Source organism: Centruroides vittatus, unplaced genomic scaffold, assembly GCF_030686945.1.
Source record: "Centruroides vittatus isolate TY-2023 unplaced genomic scaffold, ASM3068694v2 contig_955, whole genome shotgun sequence".
Classification (NCBI taxonomy): Eukaryota; Metazoa; Arthropoda; class Arachnida; order Scorpiones; family Buthidae; genus Centruroides; species Centruroides vittatus.
In genome coordinates, this window is record NW_027122634.1 from 2,449,302 (window position 1) to 2,476,723 (window position 27,422).

At 32.7% G+C, this 27,422-nt stretch overlaps 1 protein-coding gene across 1 annotated transcript; it reads right to left on the bottom strand.

Annotated features, from left to right (window-relative positions):
* Nucleotides 1-5,370: 5,370 nt before the first annotated feature.
* Prosalpha2 (proteasome alpha2 subunit) lies at nucleotides 5,371-21,789 on the bottom strand. The gene is made up of 6 exons (XM_067282383.1): nucleotides 21,659-21,789; nucleotides 18,402-18,478; nucleotides 9,606-9,861; nucleotides 7,858-7,939; nucleotides 5,720-5,793; nucleotides 5,371-5,648 (listed from the first exon to the last, which is right to left on the bottom strand). Exons 1-6 carry the CDS (start codon nucleotides 21,697-21,699, stop codon nucleotides 5,474-5,476), a joined length of 705 nt encoding a protein of 234 aa, XP_067138484.1. The 5' UTR covers nucleotides 21,700-21,789; the 3' UTR covers nucleotides 5,371-5,473.
* Nucleotides 21,790-27,422: the final 5,633 nt, after the last annotated feature.

Below are 27,422 nucleotides of genomic sequence, written 5' to 3' on the forward strand. Positions count from 1 at the left end.
TAAAAATTTTCGTTAGGCTTAAAATCGACAAAAATTCAACACGAAGTGACACGCAACGGAGAAAAATTTCAGCATGGGATAGGTTAATACAGTGATTCTCAAAGTGGGGGTCGTTGAAAAATTGATGCCAGATCAATTTTTTCAAATATTTTATAAATTTACTATGGATTCATGTTTAGAAGTAATAGAAATAAAAAATATATAAAATAATTTTTACTTAAATAGATTGCACATATAAATAATAAAAATAATATAAATATGTAAATACGAGCCTAACCCCCTCCCTCCGGGATGTTTTTTGACACACACATATTCTTCGGGGGTCCTTTGAAATTTTTAAGTGCAGAAGGGGGGTCGCGGTGCAAAAAGTTTGAGAAACACTAGGTTAATATATTTTTTCGTACATAATCGGTTATCCGAACAGCCCCAGTTCCCAATTGATTCGGATAAACGACTCTCTACTGTATATATAAATGGACGTGTTTGTGCCTATATTTCACTCTGCAGCCAAAACTACACATCGCACATGAATGGTGTTTGTGTATGGTAGTAGCCCAAGTCTCTCATCGTGCACTATGGTGGTTGCGTCTCGATAGCTATAAGGGTGTGGGAGATATAGGGGTTGAAAGTGGTTGACTGAAAATGTGTGACGCTTCAATGAGAATGTTCCAGTTTTTCCTAGAAATTTGGTACACAGTTAGGGTACCTCATGAAAACGCACACTAAGAAGGAATTTTTCGAAATTCCCCGCAGGGGGGGAGAGGGAGAGCATTAAGTGTTAACCTGAAGAACGGCTTCTACTGTACTATTTTAGATGCAATTTTTTGTTTTTAATTACGTTTAGTCTTCATTGAGTACTTACGGGTATTAAATTGATAACATTTCAGACATTGTTATACATATTTTTTATATATTTCGATTTAGTAATCTTAGTAATTGTGTTTAATAATTTGCATAATGTTGTTATACAACCTTTCAAAAAAGTACAACTTTACAACAAACACACTATAGTCTAGTACTGATCTGAGAACCACGTTTTAATGTAATTTGAACAGGGTTAATTAAAACCCTTAATGATGCATACTTCAAACATTTTGTAATAAGTGTTAAATATTAAACCAGTTTATATACTGGATTCTTCTTTTCATCTAACATAAAATATTTAAAATAAATATCTATTAGTAACCTGACACTGTATTTTCCAATTTCGCTAGAACTGTTACTTTAAAAAATGCCGACTGCCGCGATGCATCATCGTATCGTGTCTTGACCTTGTGTTTATAGACCTTGCAACAAAACGAGTACAAACAATAAACAAAACGTTGTGTCGTTATTTAATTTCAAGCGAACTTTCTATTTCAAGATAGCGGCGGCCATTAAAAATGTCACAAATACTAACCTGTCGAACGTTACGATAAAACATATTTCGTTTCTTACGTTACGCTACAGAAATTTCTACAAGAAATATGAAAATAAACAAAAAAAAAAATAACTTTTAATTGCTAGCGAACTTTAAATTTCGAGATGGCGGCGGCCAATAAGAATATAACAAATTCTAATCTGTCGAACGTTAGGATGAAAAATATTCCGTTTTTTACGTTACTCAATGTTTCGCTAAAGAAATTTCGATAAAAAATATCAAAATAGCGAAATAAAATAACTTTTAAATAAATTTTTTGACCACCTTTTCTTATCCTTTGAACACGAATTGTAAGCAAAAAACAGTCTAATTTAGTCAATTTAGTCTAAAATCGTGAAAGTGAGAGTTAATAGAAATATAAATATTAACGACATTTACAGTACAAATAAATGATGTTCAAAACCGAATTATAACTAGTCTTTTAAAAAAAGACAAAAACAATATCTGAGTTAAAAACAATTCATGTATTAAAAGAATTTCGAATGTTTACAGCTGACTCTCACTATGCTCGAACCAAACTTACGCCGTGAAGCGATTGATGCGCTCGAAGTGGCAGAAATACTTATTACGCCACTTCCAGCATTAGAGGACCGGTATATCTATTGACTCTGGTTTTGACCACTCTCACATCCCATGTATAATGTTGGCACCTAGTCTGTTGATGACTCGTCATAAAATGAGAAAGGTTTTCCTTCGGGGTAAAAAAAAACTTTTTAATATATTATTATTAAAAAGAACTTACCATTGTGGCATGTTATATATAAATAATAAATAAGAATTTGTCAGGAACAACTTGAATGTTACTATGTAAAAAAATGCATTGTAAAAAGTAACATCTTAAAGAAATGTTAATGTTGCTCTTCAAATTATCGTGCTTTTTTGTAAATGAACAATGAAAATTATATTGGTTTACACTTTTATTTATTTATGTAAGTTAGACTGAAAGGACAACTGGTTCAAGCGATTATATATTGCGATCATTTCTAATTTGCTCATTTCATCTGCTAAGTGATCTTGGCTTAACGCTGTAATATTAACTCTGCTGTATATTTATTACAGAGAAAATTAAAGGTAGAACACAATTATTATCCATTCAAACTAAATTCTGCGGTTGTTAAAATTATTTAACTTTATTTTGTCGGTATTAAGAGATTTATGCAACCAGCTTGTACACACTGATACGCAAAAGTTTATCTAATCATTTATCAACAACTAGTAATCAAATGTTATTGCTTACCTGAAATAAAATGCTTCTGACAAACTCTTGTATTGATATTCACTCCCGAGAATTTTTCGACCCTGGGTCCTCAAGAGCGGTAAGCTGTCAACCTTAACAACTCGTCCATCGACCTTAAACTTTCCATATTGTTAACAGATGGCGCCAGCAAAATTTTAAATGTTGCCGAAAAGTTGAGTAATTCGTCGTTGGTTTATTTAGTATATTTATGTAGAAAGTAGAAACGTCTTTTAGATCACTCTTTATTCTGGGAAGCCGAATAAATCTAGAGATATTGTGCAATTTTTCTATAAAGCTTACTTTCGTTATTTTTATCTTTATCAGAGAAAACTTATTCATGTTTTCCATCGTTACTAATATTTTGACATGGAAATGACCGAAATATGGAATGGAGATATCGTTCGGGGAATTTCCATTTCGGAAATCATTGCATATATTAAACATTATCTACTCGGTCACTGGCGGTCTTTAGAGAGTTAAAGTCACGTCACGCCTCGCCAACAGGTTGGCCACGTGGAGTTTTCAGGTTTTTTTTTTCGTTTGTAACAGTTAAAAAGAGACTATTTTCCCATAAAGTCATCCCCCCTCGGCATTAATCTAAGAAATATCAATTATTTAATAAATAAAATTTTCTTGATCTCTTAAAAATGCCCTTATGTTAGAGGAAAAATATTGAGGAATGCAAACTAAATCTTTTCAAACAATGACATTCTAACTTAGTTTTGTGTGACATGATACAATACGAACAATAATTGGTATTCTTTGATAGCAGTTCGGCTCGCATGCCAATGTGACCCAATATGATTACTTATTAGCATTTACAATTTTTTATAAACCCATCCCGACTTCCAAAATTAAGCTTTTTGCCACTTTATAATAATTAAAAATATAGTTTTTAAAATTAAATACCATAACAGATGGCACCAAAATTTTAAATGTTGCTAAGAAAGTGAAGCAACTCGTTGCTGGATTTTTTAAAAATTCTCTCATATATTTTCAGATTATCTCCCTAAAATAAATATCGAAAATCGTTACTATCAACGAGCGTTATATATTGCGATTAGAGACGTTATTTATCGAAATAGAAACCACAATTGTAATTTAACTGTTACGTTCGACTGACAGTATCTAGAGTTCTCTTTGTCAGGTAGGATGACGTGACGTTATTTCCGGGTCATCGACAGTTGACACCAATTTACTTTTGTTGTCGCTTGCACCTTCGGATTTAAATACAAATCATTTTGAAAACAAATGGAAACTGAAAAGAATCCGAGACTGAACCTGGCCAAATTCATGACAAACATGAATAAATGGTCTCTTAGTACCCATAATCTATATACAGGGTGGGCCAGCGAAAACGAAACGGCAGAGTGTTCGTGTTCGTCCAAGCAAAGCGCTCGGACAGGTCGATCTTTTGCTCGAGGGGACATCTTTTGCAATAAAGTTTTTGCGATTCTGAATATTAACTAAACAAACATTTTTTTCGAAATAAATGTTTGTTTAGTTAATACAAAATAAATGAGTTTTTAAAATTTTTTGTTGTCTGTTGTATTCAGAATCGCAAAAACTTTATTGCAAAAGATGTCCCCTCGAGCAAAAGATCGACCTGTCCGAGCGCTTTGCTTGGACGAACACGAACACTCTGCCGTTTCGTTTTCGCTGGCCCACCCTGTATATAAAAACGAATGTATGTCTGTCTGTGTGTGTGTTTGTCCTTCATGCATTACCATACCATTTATCCGATTGCCACGAAACTTCGGGAAGTTGTTTAATACACTCCCGCGACGGTTTGTGGCATATGTGAAGACCACCATTTCCCCCCTTTCAAAAATATATTTATGTATGGATTAAGCCTTTCATGTCCAACAGATGGCGCTAACTTCCAACGACTTAAGTTTGCTTTTCTGTGAGACTGGACTAAAGCAGATCATTTTCTATCTATCTATATAAATAAAATATAACGTTCGTTTGTTCCTACCGATTCCTTTGAAATTTTGACACCACGTTGCATTCGAATACGCACGTGTTTTTATATAATATACATGTCGAAATTCCCCCCACTGGAGAGAGATGGACGGAATTAAGGCTTACCGTGAAGAACTCGGCTTCTTTATATTATTTTACATGCGGTTTTTTGCGTTTTTAATTGCGTCTTAATAGGTTACATCAATATAAACTAAAGGATATCCACTAAAAAGGAATTTTTCGATATTCCCCAGCGGGGAGAGGGACAGGATTAAGGCTTACTGTGAAGAACTCTGCTTTTATTATACTATTTTAGACGCGTTTTTGATTGCGTTTTAATAGGGTACGTCAAGAGAATGTACTGTACACTAAGAAGGGATTTTTTGAAATTCACCCCACGGGGAAATGTTATACATTTATAATAGATACATTTTGAGCCACAACAACGCGTGGCCGGGTCAGCTAGTGTTATATAAAACAGCTTTTTCGATAAAATTTAAAAGTGGAAAACCAAATTTTATTTACGTCCTTTCAATCAATTTATAAGTTAGTAAACAAAATAATAATAGAACTATCTATTTTTAAATATATTTTTCAAATTTTTGTGATTCTTTTAAATTCAAATATTGAAATGATATAGTTTTCTTATTGTTTTGTATAATCTAAATGAATACATTATTATTACTATTATTATTCCAAAACATTTTATTGAGATTTTAATAAATTTTTAGAGTTTAAATTCAGTATATTTTAAAATAAAGAAAATTTTATTATTAAAATAAAATTAAAAAAAAAAACTAAATATCAACAGTTATCATTGATTTTTTCCCTTTTGAGTCATCAACCAAATTTTAACCAATGTTGGCCAGGTAATCTCTCACTTCTGATGTCTGCAACCTCCTAAAACCACTCTCGTTGCAAATTCCGATTTCGATGTTATCTGCTGTCATTTGACCTTCAAATCCTTCTTTGAGTGTCAGAATGGCAGTGTGTACGGCATCCTCCAATTCTAATTCTTCATTATATCTAAATTTTTAATTAAAACCAGAGATTGTGTTAATTGAAAACTTAACTAATCTTGATTTATATAATTTTACCTTTTTTCTAAAAATGTTTTTCCATTAACATGATTTTTTCCCATAGCTGTTGCTTTCCAAGCAAAATAAGCACCCTAAAATAAAATATTTGGAATTGTAAAATCAAAAATGACAATAATATTATTATTGTTTTTGTATACATTTTTAAAATTAAACATTGATCATGCTTTATTCTGTATACAATTAGCTCCCAATTACCAAACATATCTAAAAGCTGAATTTTTTTAGGCTATAATGAAGCAAATTTTTTAGTTAATTAAATTATGAAATTTGGCATAAAGACAAGAAAGTTAATGTTAGCACAAAATGGCTGCCTAATAATTAGGAATTAATTCTGAATTTAAAACATTATCCTAATTAGAACCCAAAACAACCTAGATTTTAAAGATTATAAAAGACTATAAAAATTTGGTTTGTTTATTATATTTATGGTAGAAGCTCTGTCCTCGAATGTTTTTGGTGATCCAATCCCAGAGTTTCATGTTGTTTCACGATACTTCACATCTGTGATCAATTAATAATAATTTATCATACAAATAATATTAGTATGTACATTAAAAAATTTAATAAAGAATAATCAATGGTAAGGTACAAGAAAATCTTGTAATTTAAAAAACATTGTTATAACTCAATGAAATTAACCAGAATTCATATTGCTTATCAATTAGGTGTCAAAACATCTAATTGATAAACAGTATGAATGATGGTAAAAATGTGTAACTGCAGAAAGAACTTCAAAGGCATTATGGAGTAAGAATTTAATTTTGAATTTTAAATGTATAGGGTAGGTGGAAAGTAACCAGACATTGAGAAATTACTATAATTTTTGTAGTAATAATGAAATTTAAGTTATGCATTCATATACATCAATCAATGGAATTTTATAATTCCTACATTGGTAATGGGCAGTGACTGAGATAGGCTGCATGCACAGTGGCAAAAAAAGATAGCTGATCACTTGTCTGTTTAAGAGTGAGCACAAATTTTTACATGCTGAGGTATGGAAATTAATGGTTGTGTGTAGAGATGGTGGCATATAGTAAAAGATGTCATGTCAATCTGTCCAGAAATAATCAAAAATTGTCATTTAAAGCTAATGACCACAGTTTTGGTTGCAGACAGAGATGTGGCTGTCCATTCAAATCATAATCAAAGAATGTGTGTCATTGGTGGATGACACTGGTGCTTATATTGAATTTTAAGGTATGCATTCATACTTTCATTTAATAAAATACATATCAAATAATTTTCAACATCTTTGCATTAGAAATATAAAAGTTATAGCAATTTCTCAATGCTATATACTTTCCACCCACCCTGTATTATAAATATATCAATTATAAAAATGATTAGATTACTATACCAAAATATTATTTATTAAAACAAGAAATAACTACCGTCTCTCAGGATTAAACAGTTTTTATTATAACATCAATGCAAGCACTTTCAACATTTTATCAATATCATCTTCATACAAAGAACATAAATTTAAAATATCGAGATAAATTAGTATGAAATAAGAATAAAAATTATATAAAATAATAAGATAAAAATTTACATGCCATTAGTAAATTTAGAATTATGGCAAATAAGTAATACCATGGCAAAATAAATATTAAACACCCAAATTTTTAAAAAGTGATACTCAAATTCTTGGCTTTCCCATCTAATTTTTATAGTTATTTTATAAATTTTTGTTGTTTGTAATTTTTGTTATTTAAAGAGATAAATTAGTATGAAATATATCAATTTACCTCTTTGCACACACCATTCTCATGCTTATGTTAGTTTTTAACACAACTTGTTAAATGTTCAAAATTTGTATTTTGAACATTTAACAATGCTTTTTTTTTAAATTTATCATAATGTTCCAAAGTTACGTTCTTTGCCTGAAAATGATATTGATAAAATGTTGAAAGTGCCTGTGTTGACGTTTTATAATACAAATTGTTTAACTAACACCAATAGATGGTAGTTATTTCTTGTTTTAAAGGTATATCAATGTTAGTTATAGTTTTTGTATGTGACAAAATCATAAGTAAATAATAAATAACTAAATTTTAAAATATTTTTAATTATTACAATCAACATGATATATTTTATTATAAAACATTATATTATGAAATAAGTACACTTACCGATGGATCACATTGAAATAAGAATGGTTTTGTATCATCCCAGCCTGCTACTAATAGAGAAACACCAAAGGGTCTTACACCACTGAAACAATAAAATAGAAAATTAGTAATTACAAATTTATTAAATTAATTAAATATTATCTGAGTGAAATAAGTATATTTAGTAAATTTGTCATCTTTTATTCAGTGTGTACTAAGATTATAAATAATTTCAACAATCTTGGCTTCTAATAAGCAAATGAAGCAAAAAAGTTTGGCTTAGCAAATTTACATCAGAAGATGAGAGCAGATGTTTTTGTTTATGGATTTGTAATTAAAACTCATTATAGTCATGGAGAAAATAATAGGAGTAAATAGAATATATCTGTAGCATTAGTAATAATACAAAACACTAAATCCACTTCTATACACTACAATAAAAATAAAATGAAAGCATCTTATATGCTATAAAACATGGTAATTCCTATATTAATTTATTCTTATTTTGTATTGAGAAGAATTAGTAAATAAAACTGATTGTGAACCTCTACTTCAGTGTCTGTGACATAATAGAATAGAAAAATATAATCTATGATAACTTTTAAATTTCTTAATTTTTGGAAATATCTGCAAAAGTATTATTTAGTGTGTTTTTGAAATGTTATTGGAAATTATAAATATCAAACTGATTTAGAAAACAAAACAATTCATAGATATGTAAAAATCTTAAATGGTCACAAGATGTTATTGATACTCTCTATTTAATCTTTTAAGATCTAATACCCTCATATTAACACCTATAACTAAATAAATTTTAAAATCCTAAAAATTACAATAATCATTATATGAAATCAGTATATAGTTTTGTCAATTTCAGACAATTTGGCATTAATAAAATAAATGTGTGTGTGAATGGAAATGCTGTCAGTAATTGAATTTCAAACTAATGTTAGTCAGAATAAGTCAAACCTTGAGTTCTAAACATAATTCGTTCCTAAAAGTTGTTCTAAAAACTAAAACAAATTTTCTCATAAAAAACAATATAAAATGGATTAATCAGTTTCCGACCCCAATACAAAATTTTTTTTAAAGCTGTATTTCATACATAAAAATGCCTATAAAAGCAATATAAATATATAAGCATTATATATAATATTATTTTATTTATTCTGTATATATATTAGAAGCAAAATGTTCCCTCACTGCCAACCAAAACTCTGACTGCCTGCTTGAAATGTAACCAAATTAATCAAGACCAATAACAAGTACTTTATCCACACATTCCCAAATATTATGTTTTGATTGATTTGATTTCAATTTTAATTTTATTTTTAATTTTAGTGTAAAGGCCAGTGTTAATTATTATAATATATAATAATATATTAAACTCTTGTCATTTAATTTTGCTTAAGCATATTTAAACACTAATTCTTGAATTCCATTTATATTACATGAATGTCAATTAATGTGGTTTTTATTAATTTTAATAGCATAGTCGTCATAGATTTGTATTGTAACACAAGGCAGTCTCTGTGCCACTAATTTCTGAATCAGTAGTTCTGTTGTTGATTGGTCAAGTTGTCGTCTTTCTTTAACATAGAAAATATAGGAAGTTAACCATCTGTGGCTGGCTCTGCAAGGTAGTTTGTTTGGCAACAAGAACAAATGAGTTCAAAATTTTGTTCTTAAAGCAAGGTTTGACTGTATTTTATTATATCAATAAAATCTAAATTTATTAATTTTACATCAATAGATAAAAAATTTTTTACCCTGATTGTGTGTATTCTTGCATAATATAAGCAACTTTTTGAACTAATTGAGCTGTAGGTATTGGTTCATCATACATCATCAAATATTGTTGGGCAATCTTCCTAGCTTGTGTAACTAATACTCTGTAGTCAGGTCCCATTCCACTGTAAACCATGCCAATATGATTAGTTACCATTTCAATTTTATAAATGCTGTGTTCTTCATATAAAACAGATTTATGCTTTTTTTCAGTAGCTAACACAACTCCATTAGCAGCTGCAAGAAAAATTTTAATATATATTTATCAAAAGAATTCTCTCTTAATTATTTTTATAAAATAGTTATAATTAATGAACTAAATGAAAATATAAGAAATTTAATTCTTTTGTGAAAAAATAATTTCAATCACATCATATAAAAAAAAATACTTCAAATATTAAATGAGCAATTATTGTGACATTGTCACAATAAATAATTGTTTGCTTAATCATATTTTTTATTTATTTAATTTAAAATATATGCTCTCCACCTCAAATTATTAGTGTCTTGCCCGTCTACACCATACTTTTCTTGTTAGTAAGAGTTATTCCAGTTATCTATCTACAGGGTGACAATAATTAACCCGTACAAGTTTTTTATATTGTAAATTTATTAAAAAAATGAAAATTAGCAAAACAGCAGCATATAACAGTGACAATACTTTACGTATTAATCAGATATTCAGCCAGTTTCAAAGTGGCCTCCTTTTGATTTGATGCAGAGCCCCAAACGTGTTTTAAAATTCTCAGCGATGGGCCGTGCTCTTCTGGAGACAGTTTGTCTCACTCCCAGCGCAAGGATTGCTTCAGCGTCTCCAAACTTTCATGGCAGCTTAGAACAGGCCCTGGTATCCAAAATGGACCACACACTGTAGTCCATTGGGTTCAGATTCGGCGAGTACGGTGGCCATTCCGCAGACGAGATGAAATCGGGAAAATGAGCCTTGCACACTCCTGAGTCTTCTTCGCCCTGCGTGTCGGCGCCGAGTCCTGCTGAAACGTCCATTTCGCACTGCCAAAATGCTGCTGAGCCCACAGAAGTACCACAGCCTCGAGAATGTCACGGTGTTACACATCTTGATTAATTTTGGCCCCTTGATCGACGAAAACAAGGAGTGTCTTGCCGCTCGCACAAATTCCACCCCAAACCATGACTGACATTGGATTTTGTGATGTTCGATGACGGCTGAGCGTCCAGGAGCCCCTGCGGACCAGTTCCTGTCGTTTTGATGGTTGTACGGAGAAAAGCTTCTCGTCTGTGAAGAGAATGCACTCCCATTGTCGACCTGCGGCCCGACGCTTGAGTTAACAGGATCTTTGGAGTCTCACGCACTTGTTTTCATCGGTGAGGAGCTGAACCTTTTGGAACTTGTAGGGCTTGAGTACGAGTTCCTTTTTCGCCATTAACCGCACCGATTTGCGATTGATTCTGATCTCACGAGCAATTTTTCTCATGGAGACCTTCGCATGTCAGTCAACTCGCTTTGTGATGATCTTGCGGTTCCTAGACGTGTTGACAGTGCGCTTTCTTCCACGTCCGGGACGGTCACCATTGTGGCCAAGCTCCTTGAATCGCCGAACTGCATCTGAGACTGTCATTTTTGGAACACCGAGCAGACGAACAATTTCACATTGATGCTTTCCTTGCCGCAATAGCTCCAAAATTGCACAACATTTGTTTGACACCATTAAAAAAAATAAAGAACTAACCCTTATTACATCGAAAGTACATCTACACGGGCAGGAAATCATGGAGAATTAAACAATAGTATGTAAATTGGTGACAGTAAAAAAGTTCAGGTGCAGCATTGCTACAAACTTTGTACGGGTTAATTATTGTCACCCTGTAATTACTTTCAGGGAAAAATTTTTGAATTGAAATAACATGACTTCCAGTGCAAACTGAAACTTCATATATAGATAATTGGGGCCTCCTGGCCCTAAGCTTTCCGGTCCAGTCCATATCAGGTCTCGACTTTCATCTCTCTAACTGTTCTTGAGATTAAGGAAGAACAGACAGACAAATGACAGTGGGAATTTACAGGTCTACAATTTTTTCAAATTAAAGCCTAATGAACAGTTAATTTCCTTATTAGGCTATTACAGCTAAATAATACTCAAATTATTATTATACAGCATATATCATTAAACTATTTAAAGCAAATACTATGTGCCTAAATATCTAATGAATACTATGTTTTCTTTCTAAATTAAATATAATTTCAAAAATTTTTAAGATTTAAATAGTATTATATGTTTATTACAATTTGTTTTTTTATCTTTCAATCTAACTAATTAAAGATAACTGATAATAAAAACAAAATTTCTCATAATTTGTTGATTTTTATTGACATAAGAACATCTTGGACAAAATATTGTGTCAAATTTTTAAAAAATATTTTAATTTTTATTGTAAAACATAATGCAATAGAATAATGATTTATAATGTTTAGTGTATTAGAAAATTAAAGTAGATGGTGTGATATCTAATATAATAATTAATAATATAATTTTATTGTTTAATATATTAAACAACAATCAACTAAATAACACTAACCAAGAAAATATATTATTAGGGATGCAGAATATGTCCAATTGTACAAACAAAGTTTGAGAGGAATTAAAGCAGTTTTAGAGAAATTTGCAGTAGAAAATATAAACAACATAGGAAAAGTATGATGATTGGTCAAATTTCAATCTCCTTTTGGATCTTTTGCATTTCTCAATAAGTTCAAAAAATGTAAAAAACCCTTACAAATTTGTATGTGAATGGGTGTGCATGTGCTGGCATCTATTTTGCATTATATCTCAGGACTAGATGAATCAAAATATTTAAAACTTGGTGGGGTTATTTCTAGATATGGGCTATTGATGCTATTAAATTTGGTAATTAAAGATCAATGGTGTAGGAAGGTAGTGAAGGTTATAGGTCATATCTTGAGTGGGGTCAAAATAAATGAAAATTTTAATGTTATTGACATTTAAATTTTTTTAAAAACTAACACAGGTCTGCAAAAAAAATTTTTTTCCAGCTGTATGGGATAATTTTGCTGAATTACATGTTTTAAAGATTGGAGATTCTAAAAATGACTTCTGTAACAACCCGTCACATATAGGTGTTTTGCAAAATAAAAACAAATTTTTGATAAAAACTCTTATTTATTACAATGAATTAAATATATTATATTTTCTTGCAACTAATCAAAAAATTGTTTCTGACATTTATACACAATTTTAGGTCTACTCTTTTTTCTTATGAAACCTTTTCTTCTCTTTGATGCTTCTCCGAACTTGTTTCCGATTTCCTTCCCTGGTTTCTTGATTGAGCATCCAACAGTAGTGAGCTAACATATTGACAATCCCATTTTCCTTGGTAATGTCTCTCGATATCACAGACATCCTGGTGAAACCTTTTACCCTGTTCTTCACTGTAGGCTCCCAAGTTTTCGGGAAAATAGTCAATATGGGAGTGTAAGAAATGAACTTTTAAGCTTATCTTGCATCCTTGAGCTTCATACGCTATCAGCATGCATTGTACAATGGTTTTGTAGTCAGGGTCCTTAGTATTCCCCAAAAACTTATGCACTAGATTCTTGAAAGTGTCTCATGCTTCTTTTTCTTTTTCTCCCATTGTTTCCAAAAAGAAGGGATCAGATAAAAGTTTTCTTATGTCGGAGCCAGTGAAAACTCCCTCTTAACTTGGCTTCAGACATTTTTGGGAACTTGGGGATTGTTTCAGATGTGTGTGTTCCATCTCTTGGCAGTGATTTGACAAATTGCTTTATGAGCCCCAATTTAATATGAAGAGGTGGTAATAACACTTTTTCTGGGGGAACCAATGTTGTATTGATGAAATTTTTCTTGCCAGGGGTTAAACTGTCTTGTGGTGGCCATTCAGTTTTTGTCCAGTGCAGCTGTCTCACTCTACTATCCCATAAACAAAGAAAGCAAGGATATTTTGTATAACCTCCCTGCTGACCCAACAACATGGTTAGTATTTTGAAATCTCCACAAACCATCCATTGATGATCGATATTTGATTTTCTCAAGAATCATAGTCAAGTCAGTATAGTATTCTCCCATATGAACAGAATGTCCCATAGGAAGAGATGCAAATACATTTCCATTATTCAGCAAGACTGCTTTGAGGCTAGTTTTAGACCAGTGGTTCTTAACCTGGGGTGTACGCACCCTTGGAGGTGGAGAGAGCATTTCCAGGGGTGCGAGAGAAATTTCAAAAAAAGAAAACAAAACGAACGAGGCGAACGTGTTCTCTACAAACCATGGTAACCAGCAGCACAGCACCCCCACTTCTTCACTCTCTAATGTCTCACTTCTACACTCTCTACTCTACCGTCTCTCAGCACATCGTGCTTGTCATCAGTCATCAGTACATCAGTTAATGTAGTCACATTGTCATGTGCAGTACAGAAACTAGTTGAAACGTGTTCACATACCTTGAATAAGAATGTAAACGAGATTTTTAACAATAGTGAGGTTGAGGCCGAAGTTTTAAATGCGAAAACGTGTACGTCAGACGTTCAGCGCCACTTTCCTGTAAGCCTAGAAATTTGACAATGGTGTTTGGAAAGTCAGTGGAATCATGCTCGACATTCCAAACGCCATTGTCAAACTTCTAGGCTTACAGGAAAGTGGCGCTGAACGTCCGACGTACATGTTTTCGCGTTTAAAACTTTGGCCTCAACCTCACTAATATTTACAGGTAACCCCCATATAACACAGCACTTCTATAGCATGAATTCACTCTAACACGGTTCAAAAATTGGGTAAAACCCTCGTACAACAAATAAACACACATTTTTTAAGGGGGTGCAAGAGCTTATTTTCAGATTCAGAGCATTATCAAATTTTTTGGTTCCCTTGACCTCCTGTTTGAATGTCAGAAAAATCAAGTAAGAGTCCTTGTCAATTTTTGGTGAAGTTAACAGGTCTGTTGTATGGGTTAAAGTTTTAAGAATATCCATTTTAAATACACTATACTTTATATATCTAAGTATAGGCATATTCTAGGTTATGTACAGTATCATAATGCATTCCATCAAATAGTTGTACAGTAATACCTCGACTTATGCTACCCTGACTTATGCAAACCCAGAGTTACACGATTTTCAAATCTCGTTGATTCGTTTTTTTATTTGAGCATCACGCAACTCTTGATTACTCACTCCCTCCACACTATTGTTCAGCTTACATGTTCGAACGTGTTGTGCGGAATCGACACATAGCTACAATTTATTTTGTGTTATTTATTCCTGTGTTTGTTATATCTACGGAGACTTGAGAGACTCTACTATGTCACCCAAACGAAGTAGAACTGATTCTTCTGCATCAAACAAGAAAAAAAACACTTTATCTTTGGAATGTAAAGATAACATTATTAAAGACTTCAATACAAAAATGAAAATTTGTGAATTGGCAAAGAAGTTTGATCTACCTGAAATCGACGGTCAGAACAATTATAAAAGGTAAAGAAAAAATTCTCGAAGCTGTGAAAACATGACAAAAGGCCTGAGTTCAATTGAAAAGTGGTTACAAATTTTAGAAAATATAGACTCCAATGAAGAGCGCATTTCTTCTACAAAATGAGAAATAAAAAAATTATTAGCATGCTACGAGGAAATTTTGAGGGAGAGAAAATTCTTTGAGCCATCAGATGAATTTGTTAGATTTTATGAAGCTTTCTACATCAAAATAACTTCGGTTTATGATTTTAATAATATAATGTTATACATATGTGTTATCTAAGACTTTATTAAACATTTTTTTCTAAATTGTTGTTTTCTTTAGTCTCCGGCCCCAATTAAAAATAATTTGTATGTATTTATATGCGAAATTATACCCCGACTTACGCAGTAATCGCTTGGTCCCACCTATCGCGTAAGTTCGGGGTATTACTGTATTGTGAATTGCCATTTCCCATACTTTTTTATTTAAAGAAAGTTTCACTTCATGGAAAGTTTCTGAGCAAGGATCAATGTAGTTTCGTGCCCCACCATTCTGCAGAAGATGCCCTTGCTAAATTGTCTGATACTCTACAGCAGGGGTGGGCAACCCATGGCCCCAGGCCGCATTAATATTTTGTGTGGACCACATTGCACAAAATATTAATAAATACATGAATTTCCAGACTTTAGAAAGTATGCAGCAAAAATTTAATGTTATTTTCTACAACTTAGTAAAAAGTGAAACAAGAAATTGGCTAACAGACTTGTATCAAAACTAATTTAAAACTAGCAGTGACTAATATTCAACCAAATATTTTGAATGTATTACATTCACATCAGTGACAAGTCAAATTAAGTATACCTATGTTAATTTATAAACATATATATGAATAAATAATTGTGATTTGCTCAATTTTATTTTCTTTTTTTCTCTTGTGTGCAGCCTGAGTCAGTTCAAAAGTTTTAAATATGATCCTTACATAGAAAAAGGTTGCCCATCCCTGCTCTATAGCAAGGAAAGAAGAGAGATTTATGTCTTTGTTAGTATTTCTAGATATCAAAAGTGCATTTGACAATGTTGAATATATGACAGTCATATTTGCAGTTTGTTTTACCATGAGATGGTCATAACCTGTTTGTATGTCTATACATACAAATGAAAGCTTTCTGTTTTGGACATGAGTAATTCAGAATTTACTATTAAAAAAATTCAGCAACAAGTTGAATAATTTTCCCAGCTTCACCAGGAAAATTTGCAACATGCTCTTTTGTCAGACTCCAGTTTCCAAAAGTTATGTTGCTCCAGAGTTTGCTCTCCATTTGTAAAAAAATTTCCTAGGATAAAATCTATATCTACTAGATGCATATTTTTTTATTTAGTTTTTTAGAATTTATTTCAACTAGTAATTACTTAAAATAAAATTGTGTGAGCACCATCTGTTATAAGATTTTATTGAAAAATATATTATTATTAATTATTATAAAAAGGTAAAAGGCTTAATTTTGAAGGTAAAGATAAATTTTTTGAAAAATTGCAAATGCCAATAACAATTAAGATTTTCATTAAGTGTAACTCACTCAAGGTGTTACATATGACCCCCTCTATCTCCCCACCCTCTTGACCATTAACCACCAAAATGTAATAATATACATTTTGATGGTTAATGCATCTTATAAACAAATTATCATGTCAAATTTTGCTTCTTAATCTCTACTCCAATCTGAGATATTAAACAAAATAAATGCCAACATAAACACGCACATCGTGGAAATTTTTTGACTTTCAGGTTCAGAGGTCTCAAAATGTCAAGATTTGCAAAAAAACCTGGAAGGTCAAAATTTGACACAATTACAATACTTTTCCATGTTATATACATAACAGCTGGAAAAGTAAAATAATGATGATTTAATAAATAATTTTTTGTAGATTTATTATAAAATAAAAAATATTAATGTCAAAATATGTTTTAAATCATCATAAAAATATGGTTGCATTTAAAAAAAAACTGTATGACTCCATCATAAATAAATTTAGCATTTTTTTTACATCAAAAAGTCCATTAATTAGCATTGTATGCTAAAGTAAATTATTTGTAATGTTAACTTCAATTTTATTTCTATTAATCAACATATTACAAGTCTATAACTGTATATACTATCCTATGACAACATGTGCTTAAATTAAAGGATCTTTTAATTTAAAAAATTGTGTACATTAATTTATTGATTGAGTGTTGTGTGGCAAGTTATTTATTAGGCCTATGTAATTACAGTATTTGTATGATTTAATTTGAATTGTCTAAACTACATAGTAAAAATTACTGATCTGTTCATATTTGTTTTATTTGTGTGCAAAATTTTGGGTCCTAAAAATATTCTGTACCCATTATCATCAATATAACATTATTATTAACTGCTCTGAGACACTGACTCAAGTTCAAATTGTATGCTCAAGAACTTTTTTACGTATTGTGGCAATGGGTGGCCAGGTAGTGAGAGACTTGTCTTATCACCTGACCACTGAAATTGCAAGCCTGATTAAACCCATGATTGTCCTGTTAATAATGACCTTCCTAACATCTATAGTACTAGTTAAAAATATATAAGTTATAAATTAAAAAAATAAAAAATTATTATTAGCTAAATTTTTTTATAATTATAATGAAAATCAGAACAAGAAATTAATTAAAACATTATGGTATTATTAAATAAACAAAATTAGATTAAATAAGAAAAGAATGATTAGCAAGCATTTAATAATTCTTACTTCTAGACAAAATGCATGAAAACCATTTATTGAGCATAACAACAACATTATTCAAATACTAAATTTTGAAATCAAATCTATTATCTAAAGTTTCATTTTTAATTAAAAATGAAATGCTTAAAGCTTCTTGTCCTAATGATTGTTGTACTTCTTAAATCACACAATTTTATAAATTTAGGACAACTTTTACTTAATAATTTTTAACTTTTAATTTAATAATACTAAATTTATTTAATTTCCTTGTGACTTTACTCAGGATAAGTATTTTAACAGACTATCAGCAGCTAAAGAGAAGTCTTGATCTAAAATGCATTCTGCAATGAAAATTCTGTAATTAGTTTTGCTGCTCTTTTAGACACCTTCCTGTATGATAAGTGCTATATTTATCCAATTGTGAGACTTAAAAATGAAATTTTAGCTTGAAGATTTGATAGTATATAACATGATGCTATCAACAATAAAATTTTATTTTCTTACAACACTTGAGTTATTTTAAGACTTAGTAGAATAAAATCAGAATTATTTTTAGTGTGGAGTAGAATTTACCTTTAATTCCTACAGAAGGTGCTCCAGCTGCAACTGCTGCTAAGGCATATTCAATTTGCACTAATTTTCCTGAAGGACTGAAAAACGATTAATTATTGTTAGTACAGTATAACAAAACTAATGTAAAAACTGAATATCTAATTATAAGTAAGAAGTTTATTTGAAGACTATGTCTAATAATAATGGTAATCAAGTCCATCTCATAGCTGCAAAAACAAGAGTTGCACCCTTGAAAACAACCAGTTTACCCAGACTGGAGTTATGTGGAGCAGTTCTGTCCATATTGATCAAAACAGTTCAATCCTCACTAAGGATACCAATCACCAAGGTTCATGCCTGGTCAGATTCCATGATCACACTTTCTTGGTTATCATCATCTCCACAATGCTGGAAAACATTTGTTGCCAATCGAGTTGCAGAAATTCAAACTACTATTCCCAACGCTAAATGGCACCATATTTGTAGTGAAGAAAATCCAGCAGACTGTGCTTCCAGAGGGATTTCAGCAACTGAGTTACTGTCCCAGTCACTTTCATGGCATGGCCCTCATTGACTTCATGATACTCAATTCCCAGATACAAATCCTACAATATGTAATATTCAAGAATGTTCTTTCGAAGAAAGGCATCATTATCTAAGCTAAAAAGAGTGACAGCTTTCATACACAGATTTATCAACAATTGTCGCCTCCCTGCTACTGCACGTCAAGTGGGTCCCGTATCAAAACAAGAACTAGATTCATCTCTCTTATATTGGGTTAAGGTGACCCAGCACAACAACTTTGGCCCAGAGATTGAGACATTAAGGGAGAACAAATCACTTCCAAGCAAAAATAAAATAATACAATTACATCCCTTTCTTGACTGCAATGGAATTCTCAAAGTGGGCGGACGACTTAGATATGAGAAGATAACTCCTGATCAAGCACATCCCATCTTGTTATCTCGTCGTAACAAGCTTGTACAGTTACTCATAGACATGGAGCATAAAAGATTACTACATGGCGGTCTCCAATTAGTGATGTCAAACTTACAACAACATTTTTGGATTATTGGAGCCCAGGACACCATTCGACATCACATAAGACGATGCATTCAGTGTGTGAGACAACATGCAGAAACAGCCCAACAACTTATGGGTGACTTACCACCAATGCGTGTGAATCCAGCTTGTTCTTTCCTTAAGTGTGGAGTCAACTTTGCAGGCCCCTTTCAACTTTGTGTCATCAAGGGTTGAGGTCAACATTCATATAAGTCATATTTAGCAGTGTTTGTGTGTTTTGTCACTCAAGCTGTTCATCTCAGTGCATTGACAACAGATGCATTCTTGGCAGCTCTCAAGCAGTTTGTAGCTTGATGAGGAAAATGCTCTGATATATTCAGTGACTGTGGTACCAATTTTATTAGAGCAGATCGAGAACTCAAGAAATTCATCAAATGCATTTCAACCAAGCAACATAGTAATGAGATATACAACTGGCTTGCCAACGAAGGCATTTCATGGCACTTCAGCCCCCGTACAGCCCCTCACTTTGGAAGTTTGTGGGAGGCTGGAGTAAGGTCAGTGAAATACCATCTAAAAAGGATACTTGGGCTCAACTGGCTGACTTACGAAGAGATGGAAACACTGTTATGTCAAATTGAAGCCTGTTTAAATTCCAGACCACTCAGCACTTGGCAGTGATCCTAATGATCTCACAATTCTCACACCAGGACACTTCATTATTGGCGATTCCCTTTCAGCAATTCCTGAGCCAGATCTCACTAGCATCAAATCCAACCGTCTTTCTCGCTGACAGCTAGGCCAACAGATGTTGCAACATTTCTGGAGACAGTGGAAACGTGAATATCTTGCAGTCTACAACAACAACCTAAATGGGCAGCCAAAAGAGAGAACATCAAGATTGGTGAGTTAGTGTTACTCAAGGACGACAATCTGCCACCCACTGAATGGAAGATGGCAAGAGTTTGTGGACTTCATCCCGGAAAGGACAATTGTGAATGCTTCGTGACAGTCAAATTAGCATCCGGTCAACAGCTCAATCAATCTATTGTCAAGATATGTTCATTTCCTCTTGATTAACTAATTGGTGACATTGTTCTTGTAACCGCGTCTTATCAAAATTGTTATTTCAAGGTGGGTGGGATGTTTGGTATCATTCGTATTAGTTCAGAAAAAAGTGCATGTTTTGGCAGGGGGTGCAGTGTATGAGGCAGTTTTTTCTCTTGTTGTAGGGATCGGGGATTTGGTGGGAGGAATGGCGTCCACATATTGTGCATGGTGTGATTTCAGTGTTTTTATTTCAGTTCAAGTTCTATTGATGCAGCCATATTAAAGAAGTAGCTAGTAGTGTTTATGCTTTGTTATATCTTTTGTCCAGAAACATTGCAAAGGCTCACTGACACGCAGTTTAAGCTTAGCCCACACAACTATGCCAGATTTGAGTAACCCATTCGACTATTCATGGAATATTTGATATTATATAGTTTTAGGGAGTCTGGGGCGTTCCTCCACCTGGATGTCAAGGTGCAAGTGATAGAAACCACCAAAGTGCACAACTACATGCAGAGCATTGATCAAGGCAAGTGATTGTGAGCCTTGACAACACAGAGCACGGAGACTAGGCAGTTTACCGGTACACAAGAAAAACTGGTCTTTGGAAGCAAATATCTTGTGAAGGGTTGCATATACAGGTATGGTTCCTTATGACTTTTTTGCTTGTACAGAGAGGAGTCTAGTTACGGGGATGGGAAACCCCCGATTCAGAGTCGACACATAATCTTGGCAAGAAAACACATAAGGTACACTCGTTCATGCATGCTGCCTTCTTTCTATCTAGGTCTCGTACTATCAAATCAAATCATGTCTAAATCTCACAAGATACTGGCTGCATTTTCATATTATTTTACAGTTTCTGTAATGGTATTTCATGAAATATAACAATAAACTTGTAACGTAATATGATTATTAGTCATAACTATAATTTCTATTAAATATAAATGCCTATATTTGAATTAATCAATTGCATATTTGGTATTTAATAGAATTATTGTCTACATGCTTATGTATTCGTGATTTATGAACAACAATCAAATATCTTCAACAGAAAGTAAATAATTTGTTCATTTTTAAAACTTCTGATTCTAGAATGTAAGTTGTAATGATTCAGCAAATTTATAAAAATTGCTTTTAAATATAATATTAAAAGATATCACCACATTAAAATACATTACTAAATAAACTTTTGCTTTATTTACCTGAAAGTAGTCAAAGAAAAGCTATATCTTTCTGAAGACATTTTTTTATTCTTCCAAAGGATTCCTTCCTTTCAAATCAGCTTACTCGGCATCGGCTGATGACAACGCCACCTACAGAAACCTTATTTTCGTTTTAAATTTAAAAAAAAATTTTTATTTTCAACTTTAATTTTTAAATCAAATATTATAATATTTATTTTATTTTATTAATTAAGAGGTAAAATAAAATACTTTAAAAATAATATAATGTATCATTTTAAGAAAATCGTTAAAACTTTTTTTGTTTACTTTTTCACGTTTAGAATCCACGACGTATGAAATTTAAATTTAAAACAAAATCTTGTATTGATGAATTTTTATAAACAATTATGCAAAATTAGATTCTAATTTATCGTACAAAAATTCAAGTTTATTTGTATTGTTAGAATATTAAGAGGCGCTGTTTGGGAATATAGTTTCTAAATTGTAGTCTCTTTTCGCCTGCTGCTCGCCCTTTTTTGGATTTTTTTTTTTTTTTAAACTCTTCCCGCCCTGTAGGCATTAAGAGGATCTATCTTAGCATGCCCATTATGGAATGGGTCAAGTGAGAGATGAGGACTAATATCATATCGCCCCCGAAAAATTTCCTAGGAATTTTTAACACGTCAGGATTCGATCCCGCGTCCCCCAGAGTAGTAAATTACCTTGACCGCTCGGCCATCCTTCAAACCTTTTTGGATTACGAGCGTGAGGATATGTATGTAGCTATATATCTATGCTGTTTGGGAGGAAGTAAAACAGTCACCTCCCTGTAAATCAGTGTTTCTCAACCGGCCCCCTTGGAGTCACAAACCAAAATTCAACTTTCGGGGAACCAGAGGGCCTCTTTTAGTAGGCCCATTATGGGTTCGGCCAGGCCCACAATGGGGCGACCGGGTGTGAGGGACGGGGCCCGACATATCCGAACGGACCACCCCCGAAAAATTCCTGGGGATTATTCGACCCGTTCGGATTCGATCCCGGGTCCCCCAGAGCGGTAGGCTGCCACCTTTACCGCTCGGCCATCCGGCCGTCACAGTCACCTCCCTGTAAATCAGTGTTTCTCAACCGGCCCCCTTGGAGTCACAAACCAAAATTCAACTTTCGGGGAACCAGAGCGAACTCTAGGAGGCCACAGTCAGAATAAAATATTAAAATTATATGAAAACGATTAAACCTCAATAAGTCTAAAATAATTTTTTAGACTTTAATAAATATATTTGTTTCCTGTAAACGATGGCATGTCGAATCTTGCACGTGTATACAGCATGTCAATTTCATTTTTTGTTTTTTTCGAAAGACTTTACTATTAAAATATAAATCTATTGCATCTAGATGTATAGAATGATAGAATGCATATAATATGAAACTTCAATTTAGCACCAACATTTGTTCGCCTCTCAAATTGGCGTAAAATTGAGTGTAGAGCCGGTGGCGTAGCGTGGGTGTCAGCCTCCCGGGGCGGAGGAAAATTCGCCGCCCCCTTATTTAGGCATCTCAATTTAAAAGACTAAAATATGCAGTAATTCTAAAGAACTTTTCGGCAAGAACAATCATCATTATTGTGTATCGTACAGGTGTATTGTATTATTATTATTTATTGTGAAATTTTGCCGCCCCTAAAAGTGCCGCCCGGGGCGGGCCGCCCCTGCTGCCCCCACTACGCTACGCCACTGTGTAGAGCTAAACTTAAGTATTTTAAAATATAACAGTTATATATAGTAATACCGTATGTACACACGTTTTGAATTTGAAGGTTGACAGTTACGTGATTTATCATTAAACATATATACGAAAATCGAATGTCTAAAAATCGAACAACAGAGTAATATGTTATTCAGAGTTCCGTTTCCAGAGAGCTAAAACGGAAAATTACAAAAATTTTCTATTTGCTGTTACAAAATAAGTGCCGATAGCTATAAACATATTAATTTAAGATGATCATCGTTTTCGCAGATAATAATTTTATACCGTAAATTGATTATTTTCAACTACTTTTCGCTCTGGCTCTTCGTGGCTCTTCTTGAGTTCTATGGTCTCCACGCAGTCATCAACAGCGGTCCCATCTACTATATTCGTTCAATTGAAAATGGGTCCATCCCTTCCCGTGTTATGCATATGTCAAGAGTTTGGAATTTGTATTTACGTTAATGAGACAATACGGTGTTTTGCTGTCTCCGTTCCGTTGTTTTAATGAAATACAGTAGAGCATCGATTATCCGACCCCGATTAACCGACTTATCGGTTAACCGACCGCGTTCTAGTTGGCAAATTCAAATGTCCGCTAGTGATGTGGCGCTACAATATTTGGTTATGTCTTGGCTACTTTAATATTATTTTTGTTAAATTTTTGCATGTTTTAGCTGGCAGCACTGGCTCGACCATGAAAGGGAGGCTAGTATTTAAACCAGGCCTAATACACTATACTAATAATGTATTTTTTATACTTTTCGGTTATCCGACTTTTCAGTTATCCGACCAACCCTGTCCCCAATTGAGTCGGATAATCGATGCTCTACTGTATTCACTTTTGTCTCGTTTTTTGAAAATCTTTGCTCTCTACTTTGTGTATTAAATACATTTATATATTGTATTCTGAAGTAATAATTTGTTAGAAAATGCTTTATTCTACATTGGTAAGATCCTAAATTTGAATAGATACTATTGAGGAAGAAACGGCATAAAATGTAGACATCAGAATAGTTTCAACGAATTTAGTGAAAATATTACACGAACAAAAACAGATGAAATTCGACAATTCGATCAATAGACACTAATAAAGACATTAAAAAACCAAACACTTGAAGGAATGGAATAAAGAAAAAATCAATGTAACTGACAGATGGATCAAATATTTAATGCAATGCATGAAAAAGATCTTGAATTCCAAGATTTTAATAATATTGGATAAAACCAGTCCTTTCTTTTATAGGAATTACAGCTTCTATATAAAGAATATTTTCCCTCGTGAATTCTTGTTATCAAAAGAAAAGTCCAAAATGAAATGTGGAAGCCATGAAAGCAATACTGACTACGAAGCAAAACTGATATTTATAATGCAATAAGTTTTATGATAAAATTGCGAGTGAGTATAACTTAAACAAAATAAGCTGATCTGAAATATACTCTTGGTTTGACTCTAGGTAACCTACACCAATCTAACTATTAAATTTAATTTCATATTGTAATAAGAATATATCATTTTCGTTATTTAATAACAGGTTTTAGAAAAATTTATATTTTCTTTTCTACGCTACCGAATCAATATCAGTAATAATTACTTCCCCGTCTTTTTCTTTTCATGTTTGATTCTTTTCGCCCTCTGAGTAGGCTTACCATATATCCCTGTTTGACTGGGATTGTCCCGGTTTTAAAGCCTGTCCCGAAGTTCCGGCCGTTTGACGTTTTTTCCGTTTTTTATCTTGTAAGAGTACATCGATTTTTATGATCGATGTACTCTTACAAGGTGACCGGTATCTTAAGAGTAAGATTTTTATGATCGATGTCTCTCATACATTGATCTTTGGAACAATGCATTCGATGAAGCAGAAAAATTTGAATGAATTCAGAATTTCAATGATATAGCATGGCCTGAAATTGAAACAATCGGGAGGGGGGAAATAAACGAAGTATTTGGAAATGACGTTATAACTTTAGATGCAATGTTCGATGAGGTGTTAAAGCTAAAAAATTTTGGACAGCGAACTGGGAAACATGGAAGGATTTATCTTGCGAAGAAAAATAAATTCAGTTTTTAAAATATTTCAAGGATCAAAATATTTCGATGGAAAATCTGAGCCAAATTATGGAATATATTTTCTGCCAACTGGGCACTTCTGCTCCCGTTGAACGAGTATTCTCGGTGATCAATAATGTTTGGTCTCAGAAAAGAGGCAGAATGAGTGAATCCACAGTTAAAAGTTTATGTGTAAAGTGAATATGGAAATGAGCTGTTCAGACTTTTTTGAGAAAAAAAAAACGACAAGCTGCTTCTGACAAAAATTCCATGCTAGTGATAAATCTGATTAGTTTCAATCCTCAGCAAATAATAAAAAATGTCCTTTTTTACCTCTTCTGTGTTTTTTATAATCTTCTTCTTCCTCAGCTTTTCCCACTCTATGTAGGGTCGCTGTGTCTGATGAGTCGTCTCCACTGCTCCCTGTCCTGGGCTGCCTCCACATTCAGATGCCTTTCTCTCAAGTCCTCCGCCACAAGATCCATCCATCTTTTCCGCTGTCTGATCTGTGTTTTTTTATAATAATTGCAATTAATAAATTAAATTATTAACTAGTCATTTTTTGTCACTTCTTGGAAAAAATAAATACGGTAAGCCTACCTGTGAGAACTAAGGGAATCATATCCATTGTGAATTCGGCTCATGGGTTTACTATCCATCATGTCCACAATAAGGAACTCGACATATCTTTGACAGACTGCACATAAAAATTTTTCTAGGATTGCTCGTCTGGATTCGGTTCTCTAGAACAGTGGTCCCCAACCTTTTTATCGCCGCGGACCGGTCAACGTTTGATAATTTTTCCGCGGCCCGCTGAGGGGGGGGACGTTGATTGTTTATATTTTAGATTGTTTTAATTTAATGATTTTAATTTAATTGTATTTAAACATGCCTTCAAAATAAAATACAGTTAAATTACTTTATATTCATTTTTCGGTGTAACATTTTACCTCACGGTTTTAGGTGACGTCTCTCAGCTCCCGGTTAACCTCTCGTCCATTGAAAGTCGCACAGACCCGAGAGAAATACATCACAGTAAATAAAATGGAAATAATTTAATGTTCCTTGGGCGGCCCGGTACCATTTGATCCACGGACCGGGGGTTGGGGACCACTGCTCTAGAACGATACTCTGACGTTTTACTGCCTCGGCATCGGCCGTCCGTTTATTATCGTTAGACCGGTAAACAATGCTAACTAAATACCGTGCTACAATGCTAACTAACTGTGACGGCGTCACGGTTAGTTAGCATCGTAGCACGATTAAGGTGTCAGCCTGTCGCTTTGGAAGAGCCTGAAACGAATTCGATAGGGGCGAAAATCCCCAGAATTTTTTGGGGAATTGTTCATTTCGGATAAGTCAAACCTCATCCCTCATCACCCGGCGACTCCATTGGGGCCTAGCCGAACCTACGATAGGCTTGATAAAGAAAAACCTTCTTAATGCTTAGAGGACGGAATGAGTAGGAAAAAAAAAACCGAATTTGGCGGTGTTCCTAACCCATGGTGAAACTAACTGGAAAAGGTCATAATGGAAATATCAAAAAAAAGAAATTTAACCCGTTTAAAATAAATGTTCAAAATTAATATTATTTTTTTATTTCAAAGTAATTTGAATATTTGATATGAAATTTATAAATTATAAATTATCGGTTTTAGAAAATTCCAAAGCTTGTTTATTTTCGAAAGTATTTGTATGTAGAGATTAAAAACAGTAATATTTTATATTACAAATATTTGAAAAAATTATTATATTACGACATTAAAAAATATTTCTAAATTCATTAAAACTTTGAAAATAGTTAGAGATGAAAACAATTTTAATGAAATATAGTCATTAAGAATTTTAATTAAAAATTATCGAAAGTATTTATTTAAAATTATTTTCAGAAATTATTTTTAGTTTTTATAACACGAAATGTTTAAAATAGATTTTTGTTTTAAAATAGTTTTAAGAAAAAAATAAACAAATAAAATAATAATAAATAAATAAAAATAAAAAAGAAGAAAC

Excerpts from the sequence above, each read along its gene's own strand:
- Prosalpha2 (XM_067282383.1), bottom strand. The coding sequence starts at position 21,699 with ATGTCTTCAGAAAGATATAGCTTTTCTTTGACTACTTTCAG. Across the intron at positions 18,479-21,658 it reads TTTTCTTTGACTACTTTCAG|TCCTTCAGGAAAATTAGTGC; the intron begins GTAAATAAAGCA and ends ATCGTTTTTCAG. Across the intron at positions 7,940-9,605 it reads CAAGAATACACACAATCAGG|TGGTGTAAGACCCTTTGGTG; the intron begins GTAAAAAATTTT and ends TTATTGTTTCAG.